This window comes from Folsomia candida, unplaced genomic scaffold (genome assembly GCF_002217175.1).
Source record: "Folsomia candida strain VU population unplaced genomic scaffold, ASM221717v1 Fcan01_Sc002, whole genome shotgun sequence".
In the NCBI taxonomy this organism is placed as follows: domain Eukaryota; kingdom Metazoa; phylum Arthropoda; class Collembola; order Entomobryomorpha; family Isotomidae; genus Folsomia; species Folsomia candida.
Window position 1 is genome coordinate 18,953,147 of NW_019091194.1, and position 22,287 is coordinate 18,975,433.

The 22,287-nt window shown below is 41.7% G+C and overlaps 1 protein-coding gene across 1 annotated transcript in view; it reads right to left on the minus strand.

The window, feature by feature from the left end:
- The window catches only part of LOC110843565 (protein O-mannosyl-transferase TMTC1), an 87,510-nt gene that overhangs the window by 26,270 nt on the left and 38,953 nt on the right, over nucleotides 1–22,287 (minus strand). The window contains exons 11-13 of the mRNA XM_022089532.2: nucleotides 14,247–14,411; nucleotides 9,312–9,425; nucleotides 8,367–8,510 (exon numbers count right to left, since the gene is read on the minus strand). Of these exons, the coding sequence (XP_021945224.2) occupies nucleotides 8,367–8,510; nucleotides 9,312–9,425; nucleotides 14,247–14,411 (423 nt within the window). The remainder of the gene's footprint in view (nucleotides 1–8,366; nucleotides 8,511–9,311; nucleotides 9,426–14,246; nucleotides 14,412–22,287) is intronic.

Sequence of the window (22,287 nt, forward strand, 5' to 3'; positions counted from 1 at the left end):
CACTCAGCCCAGTCACGACTCTGCTCTGCCCGCGTCGCAATTACGGAAATGGGTGAGGATGATGATTGATGCGCTTTTTTAAATTAATAAAGCACAACTTCCCCCTCGTGAATAATGAGGAGCAGACAATTCGCGGGTGACAATTGATGGAAGCCAACTGGTGAAAGCAAAGTAATCAAGACTCGCATTAGGTATTGTTGTGAAGAGTGGAATTCTAAACGAAAAATGGCTTTTCTTTATTAAACACTTTAATTCCTGTCTGCTAAAAGATGTGTCACTCACTTTGAGAAAATGCCTGCCAACCAACATACCTAACCACACTTCCCCCACCACCACCACCACCACCACCACCCCCGAAAACACCTTTCTTCACTCCTTGGTCGTCTCCGTCTTTTCCGTCCTCTCAAATATTCAATTGTGCTGCAGTTATCGAATAGCTACTGACTGAGAAGGAATGCGGGAGGAGGAGGACGACTACGAATGCGTGGATTGAGAATAAAGGAGAGATGATGATGACTGGGATGAGACTCTGTCAGTTTTTGGGGGAGGCGATCCTCGTATGTGAGCCAGAACTTTGTATGGAGGTCCAATACAATGGGATGAAGAGGGAGATGCAGGTATGTGCTTTATGCACTTTAAGTGAATCCCTCCTCATTCCTCTTCCTCATGCAATGCGTTGTATTTGTACTGCAAGGACTGACTGCTTTTCCAACCAAAAGTGATTCAATTATTTCCCTAATCAAAATTGATGGGATGTTTCACACCATTGTTCATCCTTTCCCATTATTTACACGGAACCAAATAAACTAAACTTTTCCAAAACTGTGCAAGTCATGTAAAAATGGGGAAGCTAATTCAAAATTTGATTTGGTCATGGAGCTCCTCTTCTCCTCTTCCTCTGGAGTTTGTGAAGTGTCTCCTGTCAGACTTTCGCAGGCAGGCAGGCAGCGGAGGAGGAGGAGGAGGAGGAGGAAGGCAGACGGAGGCTCATGCAGCGTGGCGGAAGAGCGTTGTTGTAATCCGAGAGGAAATAAAATTTCATATCTGGGATGAATGATGAGACAGTTGAGAGCGCAAACAGAAGGCATAACTCCATTTTTATGGAACCTTCCGCTGTTCACAATACGTCGTAATCTTGAGCTACTACTCCCAAGGTCCCTTTTAACTCTGACGTCTGCACTTTACAAAACAATATTTACTGTACGCATTTATCATTAAAGGAATCTCGTCCTCTCAAACTTCAACCAAACCAAACCTGGCCAAACTATAAACCAACTACAACAACAACAATGGAAATAATATCTCTTTCTCTCTCTCTCTCCTCCTCCTCCTCAGGTTGGAGGGACGCTGGGAAATCTGCTCGTATGGGAATCTCCTCGTATAGCATACATACACACCGTCTCCCTGATCTCCCGAGATAGAGTCGGTAAAGAAAAACTGAACCAAGACGTCTCCCCCAACAACAACACGAACTGATTGCAAGCTGAAAGCAATTTTTTGCAATAAGCAGCAGCAACAATCTACAATATCTGAATCTCTATAGATCATCTTACTCCACTACATTCGCTAAAAATGACTTTCTCCTTCATTCCAAGCAGCAACGCGAGCCGCGTCTCGCTTTCTTCTCAACATTCCATCCTCGAGATACACGGATGTATTATTTCGTGTTCGTCTTCTTCTTCTTATAAACAACTTTCCACTGCAGTGGTTTCATCTCTCTCTCTCTCTCTCTCACTCTCTCTCTCTTGCTGTATATACGTACGTACTACATTTTCTATTTATTTGAATTTCAGTGCGGTGGGTTGATTTACGAACTGAGCGATATGATCCATGACCAACAGAAGAGAGGAGAAGCAACACCACCACCCTTTTGGTAAGTGTGAGTACCACTTGGGTGAGAAATTTGTCGAGGAAGGTCGGAGATTGTAGGAGTGCATTGCTTTTCTTCTTCTTCTTATTGTGGTAGTGATTAGATAGTGTATACGAGGGAGGAAAAGGAGGAACTTTATCCAACAAAACGGAGCGTATTTCTTCCACTGTTCCACCACTGCCATCCTCTCTCTCCTGCTCCCAGCAATTCTTCATTTACTGCTGACAGCTCCACACACTTTCATCCCAGACCAACCAGTAGCACCAATAGTCAACTCCCCAGAAATGAATCTCTCCTCTGTCTCCCACTTCACAATTGCTCCCGGAGTGAAATAAATTTTTGAAAATTTTATTTCATTCTTCGCCTTCTTCCTCCTCCTCCTCCGCCGCCAACTGCTCTTCCTCCGACCAAGGGGTACAACAGAACAGGATCTTTATTGCTGTTCCTACCATTATTGGGGATGTTTCTTCTCCCATTTCCTCCTTTCTCACTCTTTTCACTTTCTGGGTCAGGATACACGCGAAAAAAGCGAGCGAGTGAAAGTTTGGGGGACTCGGAGACAAAAATGCAAACCAGATTCTTCCCTCTCCACAAAGAAGGAGAGGAGAAAGCTGAAATTATTTCCAATTCAAACTCCACATTTTTTAAAACGTTGAAGACCACAGTAAAAAAAGAACTTTGCTGTGTCTACTGTCAAAAATAGTGGCCGACTAACGAGCTGGTGGTGGGTGGTGCAGCCAGGAGTATCAAGTAATCGAGGATGGCTACATGGGAGAAATAAAGGGGTATTGGTGGCTGGCTGGTTGGTTGGTTGGAATGGATGGATGGATGGATAAGTAATTGAGGGCTCTCTTATTGTTGTCCCCGCATTTGCCACCTGAGCGGTTTCAACTCCACTTTCCCGTTCTTTTGATCTTCCGGCACCAATTAGTGGAGTCGCTCCCTTTCTTCTCGTCCCCACCAGCACCACCACCAATGAAATAAAGGGAGGAACACACCAGGCACAGTTGAATCGGTTTGAGGTGCTCATCATCACTCCCTACCTCTTGCCACCGAGGCCCGAAAACCCAGGCTCGAAAACCCTTTGTAAATTCGACCCAACTACTGAATCACATCAAAGAGTGGGCCCACATGTGATTTCCTATTTTTTTAACCTGGATATATTTGAACTATTCCCAGCTCTCTGTCAACCACCTGGTTCTGGCAAAATTTCACGTGAGGTAACACAGGCACCATAACACTTTCTCCTCGTGATTACTGCACGCACTGTCGAGGTTCGTGTTCCCTTTCTCGCTAGTTAGATCACAACAAAAGAGTAGTTAGTCAGACTTCTCATTACCGACTTCCTGAAACTCGCTTGTTCTTTTTGGCGACAAATTGATAAAGAGATTCGCTCACTCGCACGAACCGAAATTAATTAAATAATGCGAGGTGAAACTGCACTGGCTGATTTCTTGTAAAGCGAAAAATCTAGTTTTTTTTGTGAGTTCTTTTTTCTTGTTTACACCCCACAGTTTTAGTGCATTGGCATATAAAAAAGTGGGGCTGGGGAGAAAGGCAAAAAGTTAACCGCAACTTTTTGCAACAAAGAATAATCTTGAGGAGTAGTGGATAAGGGGTAAAAACAATTTCATTTCGGAGACAAATTCGGCCGTAAAATACGCAGGAGGTCCGCAGCGTTTTATTACTTTTGCCTTCCTCAAAGTAGCGATGACTGTTCCGTGACAAATCCACCGATTTGCGGGTTATCCCCGCTGCACAGCTCCCCGCCGCCGAGGTAAAATGGTGATGGTCGTTGTCGTAGTCGGTGTGGCGTCACATGAGCAGATTCCTCTCGGCTGACGCGAGGTGAAACCACATATATATATTTATACACACTTGCACCACCTTGCACAACGCTTTCCTCGCATGGAGCCGAGTTGGTATTAGCTTATCTATAATTTCAACAGCTGGATTTGAGTACCTTCCCTGCTCTCTTAAAATTTTTAATGAGCCCACACTTTTTATTGCACAATTCACTCACCAGCTCACTCTCTTCTCCAACTTTCCCCATGTCATAGTCGTTCCTGGAAGGAGAAACCTCCCCGCAGAAAAACTTGCCTCGCCTCGTATCATAACATGTTTGGCCTTTTTGCCATGTTTTCATAATCCGAAAGACAAGGAATAAACCCAGACTGCACTAAACCTACAAGTATGCTAAGAAAAATGCGTAAATACAAATATTTTTTCAGCTTGGAAAAACCTATGTATAGCATAGATTTTACATGTAAACCAATTTCAATCTTTGAAGATTTTCATATCCTGCACTTGAGTATATATTACGTAATGAAAGAATAATCCAGGTGGTGGTGGTGATGATGACAGGATTATGAAAGAACTGCTCCGTCTGAATCTCAGCACCGCCGAATTCCCCCATTTCAGCAGCAATTTGTCCACTTTCACCAAGTCTGAAGCAGCCCGAGAGAGAGAGGAGCCCGAGAGAGAGAGAGAGCCCTGCCACTCTTTTTCTTAATGGGTGAACTGAGCAGTGGTGAAATGGAGCTACTTATGTTCTCATGAGGAGAAATTGTGGTTGGCAAGCTTGGAGGAAATAATAATAATAACAAGCATGGGAAGCAACAGATCCTTTCCCATTCACAATTTGTCCTTGTCCTGATGTTGGATGGGATACGTTCCGACCATCCATCCACCCACCACTGACTGGGTTGGAATGTTTTTGCAGAAAAATTTGAATAATTTTGAGATCATCGATCTTATCATGCTCTTTTAGTGAAGAGTTTTCTCCTCTCGTCCGCCTTCATCAAGGCAGTCGTAATTAGCCACGAATATGTTAAAGGTAACCATATTTCCGCTCTCCCTCCTCGCTCCCACCATCCACTGAAAAGTACGTGGCAATAGTTTTTGAAGTGAATAAATGAATATGAATGAGAGCTTTGGGCCAACTTCAATGCAGATGAGTTTTTCAGACTTTGCTTTCTCCACCAAACCCACCGACCGACCAACCACTTGCTCATCATGCACTCACTTTCTCTCCTCCACCACGGCAATAACTACCACGATGAATGCACCAAGCAAGCAGCAACCGGTTCGTCTGTCTGTCTTCTTCTTCTTCCTCTGTCGGACCTACCAAGTCGTGGTTGTAGTGGTGTGGTGATGGTATAAGATCTCATCAACTCGAGGGGGCCAACCATTTCTCATGCCAGGGTAAAAATCCCCAAAAATTCTCATCCTTCTCATTCCAACTGGGAGGTGAATGTTCCCAGATTCCAGGCCAGATTGGGATTGTAGATTTTGTATGCTACGTACCAACCTGAGAGTGGAATGATCTCTTCCCGATGCTAAAAAGACCATAAAACTAAGACTCACTTCCTCTTACAAAACTGAGAGTCTCACATCTCTATCTCTCAACCGCTCGTGCTTCGGATGATAATGATGCAAATGATTTTATGCTTAAGCTATCTCCACCACTGCCACGCCAGAAGTAGCAGCTAGCAGACTACCCCATCAGCTAATGTCAACTACATACGGACTCCACAAGGTTTCACATTCTTCTTCCTTCCCCCCGTGATAATGGGGGAGGGAGGAGGAAGCCAGTCGGGTCAGGTGCGTGCGGGTGTGTGTATTTGCTATGATTTCAGGGCAACTCGTAGTGGCAGTGACATTGACTACATTTATTTGCATTTTCCTGCAACTCTTTTTTTGCAGACATGAAATTCCACCAGAGTTTGCAGAGTAGGTAGGTTTGTCAAATCAAATTCATTGCCAGATATGTAGTCATGGTGGGTGCACATCAAGCAACGCAGTCAGTCAAAGTGGGAGGAAGAACTGGAAAGGAGAGAAATTGGAAGCTTTACAAATCAATAAAAGTAATCAATGGAGTGATGACTTTTAATTGCGGGTTGCATATTCATGACGATTACTGAAGTAAAGACTGTCCTCGGAACTAGAGAGAGAGAGGAGGTGGGTCTAGCCAGCCTAGTTTCCGATTCTCAATTCCTTACCAAAAAAAGTTTGACTGTCGGCATGCGTACCTAATAAACTTGCTCATTATGCAGTAACCTCTTCTATAAAAAGAATTCTGCTCAATTGATTCATCTAAAATAGTTTCGATTCCTTAAAATTTTTAACCCAGAAAGTCATCGTTTGAAATTAAGCTTATTTTTTTATGGGCCAATCATCCCAGGCTGATTTGCCAATCAATTTAAATTCCAAATTCATTGCTCATCTTTATAAAAATGCAATTTATTTAAATTAGGGGCCTCCCAAAAACTTGAGTAATTCCATCCTGTCAAAACTCTCCTCCTGGCTTATGCAGGAAACAGACAGGGTCCGTTACCTACCGTGCCATTTGGAAGCATGAAGTGTAACTTATTGCTGCTGGCAAACATTCTCATGCTTGAAAAAGGGAGGGATGATGATACACCGTGGTGACACACAGCTCAAATCTCAGCTCTCTCTCTCCTTTCACTCACTCTCCCCCAAGTAAAAGTTTAAAAGTTTAGAAAATTTATAAAGAAACTGCGGGCTGGAGATGATCACACCATAAGCATCCGCCAGTCTCTTCTCCTCCTCCTCTACTTCATGTCAAGGAAACTTTGAAATTTCCAGATTGGAGATGGATCCACCGATAAAAAGTTTCCGAAACTCGGCATATTTAATATGAAACTATGAATAACTAATTAAAAAATGAGACATGATGGAAGCTGGGAGAAGATGAAGGAGAGGAGGAAGACGAGGCGAGATGAATGGTCGTGCATCATGAATACTATAGTCCATCGTCCATCCGTGGGAAGAAATGAGCACGAGCTGCTGCCGGCTACAACCCACGGTATAAATATGTCGGATTAGTATATACTTAGCTCTATCGAAAGCTGTCTCTCTTCACAAAGTAGAACTATTCCGCTCGCTCTCCCCAGCTCATTCTCATTGACATGATTTCCAAGGAGATTTCAATTCATCTAAAATCACAACTTTCATCAATACAATCCTCTCTTGCGTCTTGCAAACAGACTTTTTTTATAGCAACAGCAGGATTCCGTATGGATGGGAGATCTTCGGGGAAGCCATGTCCATTTCAATCAGTGCGTCATCCTCAGGTGAAATAAATACAGGATTACGTACCCCGGACGACGACCAATCTGAAACGTAATTGTCTACCTAAAGATTTCCGACCATTTTCCAATTTACACCCAATTAGTGAAATAAATAAGTCTATTGAAATTTGAGATTTCAATTTGTTTTTATTCGCCTTGAATAAAACTGTGCCGTTCAGTTCACCAACCACGCGAGGATGTCTTCTTTGGTCCACTGGGATTTCCTTTGGAGGATCTGATAGCAGGGGGATTGAGTAGTTGGAGCAGTAGGTACGGAGCCTTGTCCTCCTGTTTCGATCTTTTTCCGTGGACAGCGTATTAATCTCGGCTTTGCTCACTTTATTGCTGAGTTTGCCATTCACTTTCACTCAAATTGGCTCACCCACTCACTAGTAGTAAAACAAAACTCGGCCGTATCAAAGCCATAGTCATGCCGGGGTTTAAGCCTCTCTCGTCCTCCAGACTCCCCTTTATCTCCTTCCTTCTCTCTCTCTCCGCACAAATACAAATTGGAATTTGTACTGGAGAGAACGAATCAACCTTTTTATTGGATAAGTAGCCAATAGTAAAATGTGGTTTATTAGTGGTAAACTTCCAGTTACATTGCAAATTCTATCTTTTCAATCGCCTTAGGATGCGAAACAAAGTTTTGGTCAATTTAATCAATTTGGTCAAAAGTAAAAAAAAAAAAATCTTTTGACAAACTTTTTTCTTTTCAGGAGAAACCCATGTAATTCACCACCTAATTTTTCGCTTGGTTAGTGAAAAGTTAGATAGTGCTTATGTATGTGGCTCTTCTTACGTATAAGATCTCATCATTTGAACCAATTTTTTTCTAATTTAACCAAAATCCGATTGGATAAAGTCGTCCAAAAATCCATAAAATTTATTTAATAGATATATAACAGTCTTCTAGACATATTTTTATTAAGTTCAACCTTCCTCCAAGGAATAGTAAATTTTAGAATTGGTTGAACCATTATTATTAATGGAGGTCGTACATCATGACGAAGATTAAATGGGTATCGGGTAAATGCCTCTTCAATAATAATAATACGTATCTACAGCTCTGTTCTGTTATACACGTAAGAGTTCATCAATCTTGAACAACGCAACTGGTATGTACATAACGAAATTGCATTCTATTTATATGTACACATAACTTGACACATTAATATTTGCGAAGAATCTCTCCGTCCCTGTAGAACAAGGAGCGACGATTTCCACCACCAAGAGCTCGTGGTTGAGCAAACCAGTTTAACCAGGACATGTTAAAAGCTTTCAAATAATAATGACAGTAATCACCCTCATGCACGACGACATCATGGTTAGCTGGATGGATGGCGGTATGTATTTTTGGCTGCGTTATGCAACAGTGTCATCAATTATATATATTTTCTTACATGTAAATAACTCCCAGGTTGAAATGTGCCCCGTTGTGTTGTGGGTTAGCCTTGATAGCTCTCAGGAACGAGTCTTCGGCTTCGACCATGTCCTCCGATAAAGCTCCCAGGTTGTTGTAAGCACTCGAGTAGGATGGCCACAATCTAAATATTTCAGAGTTTGAAAATAAAATAGCATGTCGATTGTAAGAATTTTGCTGAGTAATGATGATGGAACTAAAATATTAACTGTCAGCCCTCCACGAGGATATAATTGGTATAATCTATGGTCCTTCTGGGTACCTCCCTGTCGCACCTCCCAACTAAAGTAGGTTAGACAAGCAGAATGGAAGATGAACAGCTTTTGTTCCATGCAAATAAATCAATACTCCCAACAAACAAGGAGAAGATACAACTCCGAGTCTCAAGCAGTTAGGGACAACAATTAGATGACACAGAGTGATAAATCCGACCCACCAAACTATTGATTAAATGAAGTAGATATTTTCGGACGAGCTCCCATTTAAATCTATTCACCCTGTTCTTGCTCGCTGGTTATCGTGACGTAGAAAGTTGTTGGATGCGTTGCAGACATGTTCGAAACTATTTTCGAGACTACGTATGTACACATATTTACATGTGTACATACGCCGTAATATGCATGCATGTACACACTGCAGATGAGTAAACTACGTGGGTTCATGAATTAAATAATTCTACATCCACAATGACGCCACACTACAACAAACATATCCTGCAAATTTGGAGAGGCAGTAAAGAAGGCCGCCTGCCTCATGTGGGTCGCACATATGCCCATATGCATATATGCCCGTGCGTTATGTTGCGATGCAAAGTTCGATACAATGAGTGAAGTTTGAAGAGAAAAATAAATCGATTGACCCAGTGCAAAAGAATGGAGGGAAATAAAGGAAGCAGAATTGAATAAAATATGGGAAAAGAGCTCACCTGATAGCAATTTTGTAGTGTTTCACAGCTGTTTCAATATCACCCAGGTCCTTTTGCAGATTAGCATAATTGTAATGAACTTTGGCATTCCATGGATTTTCTCTCACGCCAGACCTGAAATAAAACAAAATTCTGTTATAAGCAGGAGGTGGAGGTGGAGGTCGTGGAGGAGCAGTGCGTTTGCCTCCTCACTTAACCGACTTTCCAAGCAAACACTTTCATCCTTATCTTCCCTCTCACCAGAATTCTAATGGGTTCAGAAAAAATCCAATCAATACGTGCAATGTCTCACCAAGTCTGCTATGCTACTTATCTGTTGTGCCCATGGACTTGCTAAGGCGAAGGTTGTGTATTGGTTCGTTAGTTGGAAACAGAAACTGTACGATAAAAGTAGTGCCGGGTTAATGGCATTCTCTTCATTTCATGAAACGAGAGAGAGAAAGTAGTGCAAACATTACGGTGCGTCTAGTTAACAACAACGTGACTTAGTCAATTAATCAATTATTTTTATTTACAGAATTGATTCGTCATTTGAAGAGCGTATTAATTTACGGGGAGCGAGGAATGTTTGTTCCGTTTGAAGGAAGAGGAAGGAAGGAAGCAGAGGTGATTTTGGAATGAGAGTGAGTGAGAAAATGTTGAGAAATCTCTGCCGCTAATGGATCACCAAATCCTTTGCACTTTCTCTTCATTGGTGTGGATGGATAGATTGATATGAAATCAGTTCTTTTGAGAGCTTTTCCTCTCCTCCCTTGCACACATGGAGAGACACACCGGCGGAGTACTTACGCCTCGCCTTCCACGCCACACAATGGGTGAGGAACAACTCGATTACACACAAAGATAAGTCGTCCCCATGCTTCACATCTAGCCAACATCTAGCCATCTATCTCTCCATGGTGGTTTTCCTGGTGGCAGATAGAATCATATCGCTGAGTGAAATCCCACGGAATTCTAATATCATATCATTACGCCACATCACATTACATTGCATCAAATATCATCCCAAACCAGGCCACTCTGCTAAGGAAGAGGAAGAAGAAGCCCAGGATGGTACGTAATTCCATCATCCCATGGCAAAAATCAATAGTTCACTCAGAAACGTGTGTATCCATCTCGTATCAGAAGGGAATTAGTTTGACTACTCATCCCATCCACTTTCATTGCACACTTTTCAAGAGTTTTGACACAGTTTTGTCACGCTGCTTGAAATGAAAAGAGTTGCAAAATATATAACCAAGTCAGCCAGTTAGGAAGGAAAGTTGTGGGGAAATAGTATCCACGTCGGTATGCTTCCTTCAATAAGTAGAATGTTTATACACTGATTGAAGAACGGGAAAGAAATAATTGTGCCACTACCGTCAACAAAGTACAATCAATATTCGTCTTCTCACCTGGGCCTGCAAGCGTTACAGTCAAAGTTGGACGCTTTTCTGAGATATATCCAAGTAAATAAAGGATGGCCCACACTCTCCCATTCTGGCCTCCATAATAATATCCATCCAACATGAACTCATTGTTATCCCATCTGTGCATGCATTCAGTTATAAGTAAGTAGGACGTCGGGGCAAGTATGGGACAAAGTTTTGCTGCTGATTTTAATTAAAGGTTTCAAAACTTGCTAATTAAAAATCCTTGCACCTTCCCCGCCTCATATCGACTTTCATTCCATGTTTCCTCCCGTCCCGACTTGTGTATGTTTAGTTCAGAGTAGACGAAGCGGATAAAAGTTGGCTATATGCGACATAATTTGGGACTTGTAAAGGTCATTATAGTTCCGTCCTTACACACAAATGCTCTCATGTTATGCGTTTGATTTTATAACGACCAGTCATGAATTTTACACGAGCCGTCTACCGTCATATTGTAAGTTTCTTGTATGATTTGAATAATTAGAAATAATTTGTGTTTCAAATTCCGACTTGTTTTGTGTTATTCTGCCCTTTATAAAAGTAAAATAACAAAAAAGAGGAGTAGCACCTTGGCTGTTTTGAACTCGCGGAGTCATTCATTGTGCATCACATCACACTCACAACAATTACTAATTAATTAACCCAGTGACTGGAAAGGGAGCCGCATTTCTCCATGTGTGTGTAGTTCTCCTGCCTGCAACTAAACTATTCACGATTCCCTCTAATGTATTAATCTTGTTGTTTAAGGAAAGTCGAGTGAAAGTTAAATGGGTTAATCAAAGCGAGCTCTGTTTTGAAATTGAGGAAATCACTGGCTAATGCACAAGAAGGACTTGGCCTGGTGCCTGCCGACACGTAGATTTTATGCCGGTCTGAACTAAAATAAAATGAGGCAAGGCACACAACGCCTCGCCGCCGCAGTACGGAATGTGTCCATATGGAAATGCATCATGTGAAAGTTTACAATATGCTTAAGCAAACAGGGCGAGCAATAAAGTTGCATTCAAGATATCCACGAGCGGTGAAAGCGTGAATTTTGAGTTATGAAATTTGTGAATGTTTAAGTGACGGACACACCCTGACCATGAATAAAGAATGATGACACCGACTAACTCTCAAACAACAACTTACAGCCGCCGCCAGCGATATGTACGTACAAAACAACATGTGATTGGTCACGCCACACGGCCTCTCGTATCTCCACGACCACTGGCAAAACTCGGCTGCAAGTCAAGACCTTTTCCGTCCTGGAGAGCAGACGAGAAGGCAACAACGTTTATTTATTTATTGCTTACTTATGTCTACCTCCGACAAAATTTGAAGTTACAACAAAGGCAAATATCATTAACATGTTTTCTCTACAACTTTCACTCACTGTTGACTTCTCATTTCTAACGAGTGAGGGAATGTGTTCCTTTGACAAACTTTGTGCAGGAACGTGTATGTCTATATGCAGGCGGTTGTTAACAATACTCCCAATTTTTTATAATGACTTGACAACTGGCAAATATGATTTTAACGAGGCGATGCATAACGGTGTGTTATTATTATATTATTATTATTATTATTGTTATAATGACGAGCGAGTTTTTCCGCTCTGCTAGTTCCGCTTCAAACTTAGTTTAACAGGTTTAAAAGTTACAACTTTTAAGGACCTTTTCCCATGAAGGAAGTTAGTTACATGTGCGTGGAGGCCTATCCACACGTGGCGTAATGGGATTTCTGCAACAAATATTACTAGATCGACGAGAATCCAGCAAATCGTATCATCATCATCGACCAAATCCATTCCTTCATATATTTAAGTATTATTATCTGCTTTGCATATAAACCTTGCACAGACTCGCCCATTCCAAATGCACCCTTTTCTCATGTCCTCACCGTGCAGTTGCCCCCTTCTTTTTGAGACCCAGAGTGCGAGAATGTCATTGCTCAGGGGGATTTGTGATCTGAATTTTATTCCTCGGATTTATTGCGATGGAATTTCAATTCAGATATCAAAGCTGCACAAGAAACGATATTGCGTGGGTATAGGCTCCCTTTTATGTAATAAACGTAAAAAACTCCACTCTACCAAAAAGCTATGACAAGGAGCTGCCTGCACGAGTGTGGCTACATTTGGTTACATAATCCAAAGTCAGTTGGATAAACAAAGTCGCAAAACCCGAAACATTGCACAGAATTATATTACGCACAAAGTTCGACTTTACCAACTTTTAAACACCGGCTTGCCTGCGCTTACCTCATCCACGACTATTGTTTTGTTCCCTGCTTCCCCAAAGTCCTCACTGAGGCAATGGGAGGATGAGGGCGCAGTGCAAGAAATGATACACAAACAAAGAAAACATGATCTAAGGGGAAGGAATGAAAAGTTGTCGAGTTGAAACTCAGCTTAAGGGTGATAATCCGAAATTCAGTTTATTTGCATTCACGTGGACAAACGCTCTACACAAAACCTCTTAACTTTAAAACCCCAAAAAGTGAATCCCCTCTTCCACTCCTTATTTTTCTTCCTTTTCGGCATTAGAGAGAAAGTCGTGGAGAGAGAGAGAGAGTGCGGATGCATGGCTGGATGGATGAGGATGACAACGAGATAAAATTGACAGGAGGACATTGAATCGTATCAATCTTTATCTGATGGTGAGATGTGATCCTTCCTCTCTTTCGGCGGAGGGGATGTCAGAAATTACCATATGTATGGGGATAAAGCGCCGCGGCCGGGGTACACCACCGCACGTCACTACTTTCAATCCGACGACGACGACGACACGACGACTCAACGTACAAAACTTTGGTCAGGCCGAGTAGCATGCAAAGTTAAAATCAACAAAGTTTGAGAGGGTGCCATGTGATGTGAACGCCATTCATCCATCAGGAATTGAAGGAGACGGATGAGTTTGAAAGGAGATGAACCAACAACGGTAAATGCGGGGGCGAAAGTCCAAAGGAAAAGACAACAATGTGTAAATATGTGGTGTCCCGGACAACTCGCATTTCACCAAATCCACAAAGAATATGTACACACAATAATATTTTCAGATCGGTGAACATTCTAATTTTTTCGGGGGGGCGAGACCCATGAAACGAACCGTTATTCTGTGACAGGCTTGCACTTATTTTATTGCGACTCATTCCTGTACCTATTTTTCCTGTTTAAATTCTTAAAAAAAGTCTGATTCGTTTCCACTCAGTGGTTGCCGTCCATTCGTAATAATATTATCGGGGGAAGGGTCTTTTTCTAATTTCCTAAACTGTCCGCCTACTGTATTATTCCATCAAACTCGACATTTGTCAACATCACCCTTATCACTAAAATTTTTAAAGATTCCGAATCTGAAATATTAATTTGACTCTTACGAAACTACGTAGTTCATGAGCGTGGGCGTTTGTAATCTGAGAATCTTACTGACGAGACAGTTGTTTTCTCGTGTCAAAACTTAACCAACTTTTTGACAAAATTTAACTTGTGACGATTATTTTCAGTAATAATAAAACGGTAAATAGTGAACATTTTGAGACTTACTCGAAAAGACTAGCACGAGATTTCCAGACAAAGTTGCGGTCCCAGGTTTTTACACTGAAGCTCATCAGCAAAAGGCATAAGCAGAGAAGCACCACCTTTCGAAATTTGGGTAGAGAACGCTGAACTCGATCAATTCCGTGGGCCGTGAGGATGCACATCCCCACGCTGAAAAGTTAAAAAAATACATACATTAGCATTAAATATGATGAAATAGTGTATGTATTGCAAGTTTCCTTGTACCATTTAACCCCAGAAAAAACTTTTGCTGCTATTTATACGTACATATTGATGTGACGGTTTAGAGCGAACGAGTGAATTTGTCAGATTAATGAGAAACATACATGGCTGCTGGTTGCCCTCCGTAGTGAGTCCCACCTTGTAAAACTTGATTGAGCTCATTCATTCACACACTTTCACCCCCTGCATCGCCATCCACTTCCACCGAGGAGGACATATGTACATGAATACGTAGAGGAGCAGCAGTAGTATTGTAAACATCATTTTGAAAACTGCTGGTTGGCCAATAATAATACTAGCATGCGCCCGTCGGTGCGGTGCTGTGTATGCAGTTGGCATTTGAATTACTACTCCGAAATTTGGGGTCGGTTGACAGAGAGGAAAGTTTTGTTTGATTTGACGCGTCCAGTTTTCCCAATATAATATTTTGACTGACTTATTTTCTGTTTGGTCAAATAGCAGTTGGCATGAAAAAGACGAGGGGAAGAGAGAATGCTTCCGATCAACACCTTTTTCTCGACAATATTATTTATCAGTTTAAACCAGCTTTTTTCCGATATGGTTTCCATATATGCAGGCATTAGAAAAATCCGGATTTCTTTCGGACCAGGAATGAAAGAGGAATAGATTGGATTTTGGATATTGAATGGACCTTTTGCTTACTCCTCTGGTTGGTTCTAGTTTTGTCCTCTTCACTCCCGTTTGATAGGAATGAATAAGAGAAGCAATTCTCACTTTCCCTTCCAAAGTCTTCCTTTCCATATGCAGCTTAATGTGGCCCGTTCTCATAAAAAATTCAGGACATGACAATTGACAATGATGCACGCGGGTGGACGCATGTGTCTATGACATTTGGTGAGAAATGCAAGGTTAATGCACATTATTACAGTAACGGGAGAAAAGGCTTATTGTCCAGGAACGTCCACCGACGCCCTCTCGCCCACCCAAACCTCCTTCCACCCTCCGAAACCCATTCTTTATGATACAATACAAAGCCAGCACAATTATTTTGTGGGAGTGAATCTAGGTGGAAACATTCATTCAAATGCAAAACACCCACAAATTAGTGAATAAGTTTGAGCCGATAAGAGATATCTGTGTATGTGTGATGTACCTACGTAGTCGTCTCTTTTTTAGCCTGACATACAAGAACACATGCCAAAACCAAACACTTTCTCCACCCGACTGACCGACGGCAGCGACCAACAACCCAAATACTATACGTATCGCGTATCACCTTCATCTCTCCTGCTTCTTTCCAACTTTTTTTTCACCATTTGAATGAAATGCACGGATAGAATTGCACTTTGACTGACATTCACGAAATGATTCGTGCTATCTCAGCCCTGCAGTCTTGCAAACATGAACATGCCGAGGAAAAAGGAAGATTGGTTGATTGAGGTTATGTCCAAAACTGATAACAACAGCAGCAACCACATAACCACCAACCTGACACGTCATCCTCCTCGCATGTGTGTACACACATGTGTTCATATAATCCCCCATACACCAACAAAGCTGCTCCCATTAAAGTTAATACGTTGGTTGCAGTTGTTTTGAAAATCTTCATATTTTTTAAGATATCAATTCCATATATCTCACTGTCTGATAAAGGTTGCTATTCCGTAATTGAATCAATAATGCAGCCTTTTCCGACTGTCTTCTCACTAGTTTCTGCCTCTCTCGCCTCGTACCCTGTGGTGGTAAGGCATAAGAAGAGAACATGATAGTGCGACCATGTGCTGCAAGGAGAAAGCAGAGCCCACACCAATATCATCCTTTATTTAAGGCATTGCCAAGTTAAAAAGAACGAGAATAGAATGCAGATAATGTCAATAAAATGGACACTAAAGCAACGTGTGCCTTTTTTCTCTTTCTCCATCTCAGCTCCTCCGAATCCATTATGAAGTCTGCCTGTGTGTGATGGCGAAATGGAGGTGTGCTTCTTCTTTGTCGGGAAGTGGAAGCACTACTGCCACTGCTGCTGCTGCTGCTGAGATAGGTCTGCATGTACGGGTGGTGAATGTATTAAGAGGTTTTTATCCCAATAAAGGCAGAGGGAAGAGCAGCATTTAATTTTATATTCTTTTTATACTCTTCCTTTAATAACATGCGAGGAGAAAGGAACAGCTGTTGGTCCCTAATCCATAAACATGTACGGAGGAATAGCCCATTCAATCCAATAATAAATACACACACAGGAACCAAACTAATGCGTGGCATAGCAAAGTAGCGGAAGGGTTCATGACTGGAGATGATAGAAAAAAAAACGAGGAAAAGACAGGCGAGGAGGAGAGAGAATGCTGCTCTGCTGTCTATAATATTGAGCGATCAGGTTACGAAAACCACATTTATTTTTTCAGATGTTGAAAATTCAGAGTTGAAAATTCTAAAATATTTTGGTTGACTTTCCTCCATCCTAACATTTCCCTTCTAACCCTGACTTTGCGTCCAAGTAAGTAAAGTAGTTGATGGATCGAATCAAGTGATAAAAAGGGAAACGAAACTTTTTCCGAAAAACTAAAGGAATAAATTGATCAATAAAGAGAAAGCCGTTTTCTGACCGCGACGTCATTTCGCTTGCTCACTTTTCAATCGAGGATCGAATCTTGATGTGTTCTTCTTTTACTTTTATATTCGTGTGTGGCCGGATGTCCTTTTTCCCTGTCACCAATTTTCCCTCTCTGATACGTTATAAAATAAAGTAAGCAATAGAGTGAAACTGAGGAGAAAGTTGTTTGCCGACTCTCTCACTTCGCTCCGTCTTATTCACCAACCAACCAACAGAGTGGGGTTGTAGTTACGACGTCCTACCTGAATTACTGATTGGATTGGTTCTCCATCCACTCTTGTTGCTGTTGTTATTGTTGGTATATTCTCCCATTCCTCATTCACACAAGTTGACATTGTCGTTGTGTGCACAATGTCCAAGTGGAGATAAAGATACCTCTTATCTCGGTTAGTTTTACAATTTTTCCTCTTTGGACACAATAAAACACTGTCCATTTGGCTGGGCCTCTTAAAAAGCCCAAGTCATGCCTGCACTGTTTACCTTGACGTCCCACATCCCACCATTACTTAGATGGTGACCGTATTAGTGATTGGCTTTTAAAACTTGACCCTAAAAGGACATGAACTGTATCTACCACGCAGTCTTTATTGTGCGATCCTTTACTACGAGACCACACATCACTGATTTCAGTAGTGGGTTTGGCTGAAGTCGTCGTACTCACTTATCTAACCGTCTGACTGCCTGCCTCTTGCTGGTCACTCGAGAAGATGTTTCCAACTTTCTACACGCACCTTATTTACCCAAAAAATACTTCAATTTCTCCCCGACTTTTGGATGACTAGACAAATTTAATCAAACGGCTTTTTTCTTGCAAATAGTTTCTGATCTATTTGATTTTAATCATTTTTTTAGGACGGACGTTCGCTTCCCATCTTTCGTCTCAGCGTCCTTCTTTCTATGTCCGTCTCGTGTCTCATGCCGCAGAGAGCGGAGAGAAAGTATAGGGAGGCCGACTATACTTTGTTTGTTTGCTTTTAGACGCCAACATCATCATCATCATCATCATCGCATTCTCATCTTAGTCTGGTACGAGATGAGATGAAGATCAAAGCTCAAGGAAAAGTAAAGTTGAGCTTGGAAATAAAAGTCAAAAGTAAAACTTGTTCTTGTGTAAGCAGTCCATGATTGGATCGGAATGGATAAGAGATGCAATGAACGGCTTGCTTTTGTGGATTGCAAATTCAACAACTTTTATTTTCCTCGGAATAAAAAAAACATGACAAACTGATGCTTCTGCCCTGCCCCTGCTGCTTCAGCCTGTGTTCACATAAGACCAAATTGGGAGAAGGTAAATAATAACAAACTTTCCCCATGTAAGGAATCCTACAGACAGAGTGTCGCATGAGATGCAGGCAGAGTTATGCATGTCCTGGCTGACAATAATAAGTCGGTGAAATTGTGAAGCAGCCATTTAAAAATTAATGGAGATTATTCCAACATGACTTCATACAGAATTTACTGATTTTTAACGTGAAAAAGGAGGTGTGTGTACTCGTCTCGTAATCCAAAGGGTTGTTCATCATTTAGTGTTATCCACACATGACGACTTTCTTGTTCTTTAAGGAGGATCGAAACAGGCGTTTAATGTTGTCTCTCTTCTTCGTCCTCTCTCTCTCTCTATAGATAAATGTGTACATAGCGCGTGTCTACATGTCCGTACCTGCCTCTGCATGGGCTATACCGCTGACGGAGCTCCAATGTTGTGTCACGATGGGTTTACCAGAACTCCTCGTCAATTTCCAATTTATATTCATGTTTGTTGTTTGGGTGCTTTCTCCTCCACCGCTGCTGTCAAAATGTTGAAAACGAAGAAGCACTACTCCTCTCTTGCTCCACTACGTATACCTTATCTCATGGTTTGCGGTTGTGTGGTTTATGCGAAAACTTTCACCATGCACTCATGTGTTTCAACATTTAAATGCAAGAAATGCAAAGAACAAGTTTAATTTAGTGTTGGAACATGTTTCAAATTTACGGGGTTTACGACTCCCTTTACTGCGCTTTAATTTTTGAACGAGTGCTCTTATAAATCTTTTCATTTTTGGCGCCTTCCACATAGCTCCTTCTTGTTGTTGTTGTGTGTGTGCAGGCTACTCCATTTCCCAAATGTGTTTGGTTTAACGTGTTTAGTTTTACTTTTAGTTTAAAACTTGACTTTCCAAAAGTGTTGGGTGGGGAAAGTGCTGGTGGATGAATTCGAGGAGTGTGTGTGGCTGTATAGTTTATGCTGGATGCGAGATTTATTTGATGCTTAGTTTAGTTTTGATACCAGAATGGGCCTGCTCTCCTGCAAAGCAGTGAGTTTGGATGAATAGAGAGAGAGAGAGAACGAGTGTGGGACTGGATCTTGTTGTCAAAGCCTTTGAAAAAGAAATGAATCCAATTTTGTTCGCACAAGGTGAATGAATGCAAGGACACGACAAGTTGTTTGTTAGTGTATCAAACCGAACGACAAATCATCAGAGAAAGCAGGATCGAAAGGAGAGAGGCACAAAGTTTTTGCGAGCGAGTACATCATCAGTGGGAGAACCTGCCCCATGAATATTTTTATATTCAAACTCTCAAGTCGCAAACTGAAAATTTGCGACTTGTTTCTCTCTCAATTTGTTTTATTGAGGAGATGATACGACTCTGAGTTAACAATGATCCTTATTATCCTGGTGCATGTGGAGTCACCTAAATAATATTGTGTTACAAGATCGTAGGTGAATAAGATGGATTTCAAGTTGGTCTTTTTGACTCTACGCAGCAGTAGCTTTCTTTCTTTGGCTGGCTCTCTCTCTCTGTCAAACCAAGTAATGAAATAACTTCAAATTCAAATAAGTTGAAATGAGACCAAATTTGAGAAAAAAAAAACTTTTTCTTGATGCCGAAAGCAAAAAAAACGTGTTTCGCGTTGTTCTCAATTTACTTTTCTTTTCACCACTCCGAACTAACTTAACTGGGGCGAGTGTGGGATTTATATAGGAGCAAACAACAAGAAGAGTACTTGAGCTTATTTAATTTGCATGAACACTGTAAAACTTGGTGGTGCTGCTGCATGTATCTCTTGTAATGTAAGGGTGCGTCATGAAAGGAAAATATGAGCTTATTAAACGGCACTTGTTCTCATTTCCACTCTGTATTTCTTGCCTGCACACAACACGTATTGTTGTATGGACGTACGTAAGAGATAGAGGGGATTAGTGCCTGAGCCACGATGAAAATCAATAGGGGTTCATAAACTATTAAATATTAAATCTTGTAGCAATTATAATCATGAATACCACACGCTCTGTACTGTACTCGCCCACCCTTTTAGCTCGATTTCGAATTTTATTTATTTATGAAGTTCAAAGTGCATCGTTCCCTGGCTGACTATCATTACGTCGCGTCGTGTTGGATATACAACACAAGTCCTGCTGCTGCTGGTCTCCAAATGACGGACTGGAGTTGTTGGTCGGTGCGTTGTTCATTCCCGTCTTCATCAGAATGGAAGAAATTAAGGTGTGCGAGTGTACGAGGGAACTTCAACTGGGGCCTAAGACCCTCCTGTCCTGATTGTAATTTACGTGATAAGCCTAGTTAAGCCAGGTGGAGAGGAGGAGGAGGTTTGAGAGAGGGAAGGACGTACGCAGGGAAGGAGAGAGAGAGAGATATGGCTGTATGAACTTATGTACGAGTCTCCAAAATAAACTTGAAATATTCCAGCATCGTCTGATAAACAGAAATCTGGATGGGCACATTGTCACCTCGTGTCTTGCAGCAATAATAATAATTTATTGTTTGTTACACAAAGACTTAAAATGCTATTTGGTTGGAGAGACTCTAATTTTTCGTGGGATTAAGTTTCACCTATGCAACTAAGTAGCTAGGTGGTTAGTTCGCAGGTGTGATTTTAAACCTGTAGAGAAAAATGTGATCGTTTCAAATTTGTCACTTACTCTTATCTGCCAGAGTCAGAAGAGTGGAATGTGTAAATAAAAATTACTTTGGGCGTAGGTACAAACAGGAAAAAAATCAAAGTCGACTGTCTTTTTTGTGACAGCCTCAGCAGGGACAAAGTTGAAATGGGGAAAGGCATACATAAAATCAAGAAGATGATGAGGTGAAGGAGGAAGAAGAACGAAAGGGCAAACCAAGCGCTGGGAGGGAACCACGATGTACGAAAAGCAACGGCAACCCAGTTTCTTCTCTTTTTCGAACATTGTGAATGAGGAGAAGGGGTCGCGTTTCAAATTTCAATTCAATGCAGCCCGGAGAGATGAGGGAAAGCAGACTGGCACATTTATAATTTATGACAATGTTTGGAGCGACTTTAATTTATTTCAAGGAGAGAAAGTCTGCCCTACCTTCCAACGTAAATATAATGACTTATACCCGTTCGTACCCATTCCCACAGTTAATTCCAACCATACGCTAAACTGTTATATATGTACACGTGAACATATTCACTTCTCTCGGAAGGAGGGAGGGAAGAGATGGGTGTACGGAAACGGTACAAGATTTAATACTGGTGAATATATATTCTCCTTGAACTGCACTTTATTCCGACACACATTCATGTTTGTCTTATCTCGAGGAGAGGAGAAACAGATTCGAATGATAGTGAATGCATCAAAGTGCCTGTAAACATTGCAATTGTATTACATCATGAGGTCGGCTCTACTATTTTACCATCTTTAGAACCACACACACACACACCACTTCTTGGCATTGTTTGTTGGACTCTCCTGACTGCTGGGAAGTATGCAAGTGGTGTAGACAATAGTGTTTAACACACGGGACAGGAAGGCAGGTAGGAAGTGGAATGTGGGTGGAGGGAAGCACCCAACTCGTGTACTCGGTTTCCTCTCCTTCTTCTTCTTCTTCTTCTTTTGAGAGATTTACTTTTTGGCTAGGAAGAGACCATCAGCCGACCTGTTTGTCTATTATCGCTTTTGGCTTAGAGCACAAGGTCGAGGCATTTTCCTGGCTCAACTACTTCCGTGCCAGACTTTCTCCCCATTTCCACTCCAATCGATATGGGACGACCACCACTGCCTCCACACCAGAGAGGATAGTGTGGAGAAAGCTCTGTGGAAATCAAACTACTCAACACACCACCACATCACACGGCCCCTCAAACTTTGCCTTTATCACCGTCGCCTCACCCACCACCACCACCAGTTTCTTCGCCTTCCCTTCGACCAACCCTTGGCTTAAGGTATGCAGCTCACACAAAACAATGAGGAATGTAGCACACACACACAC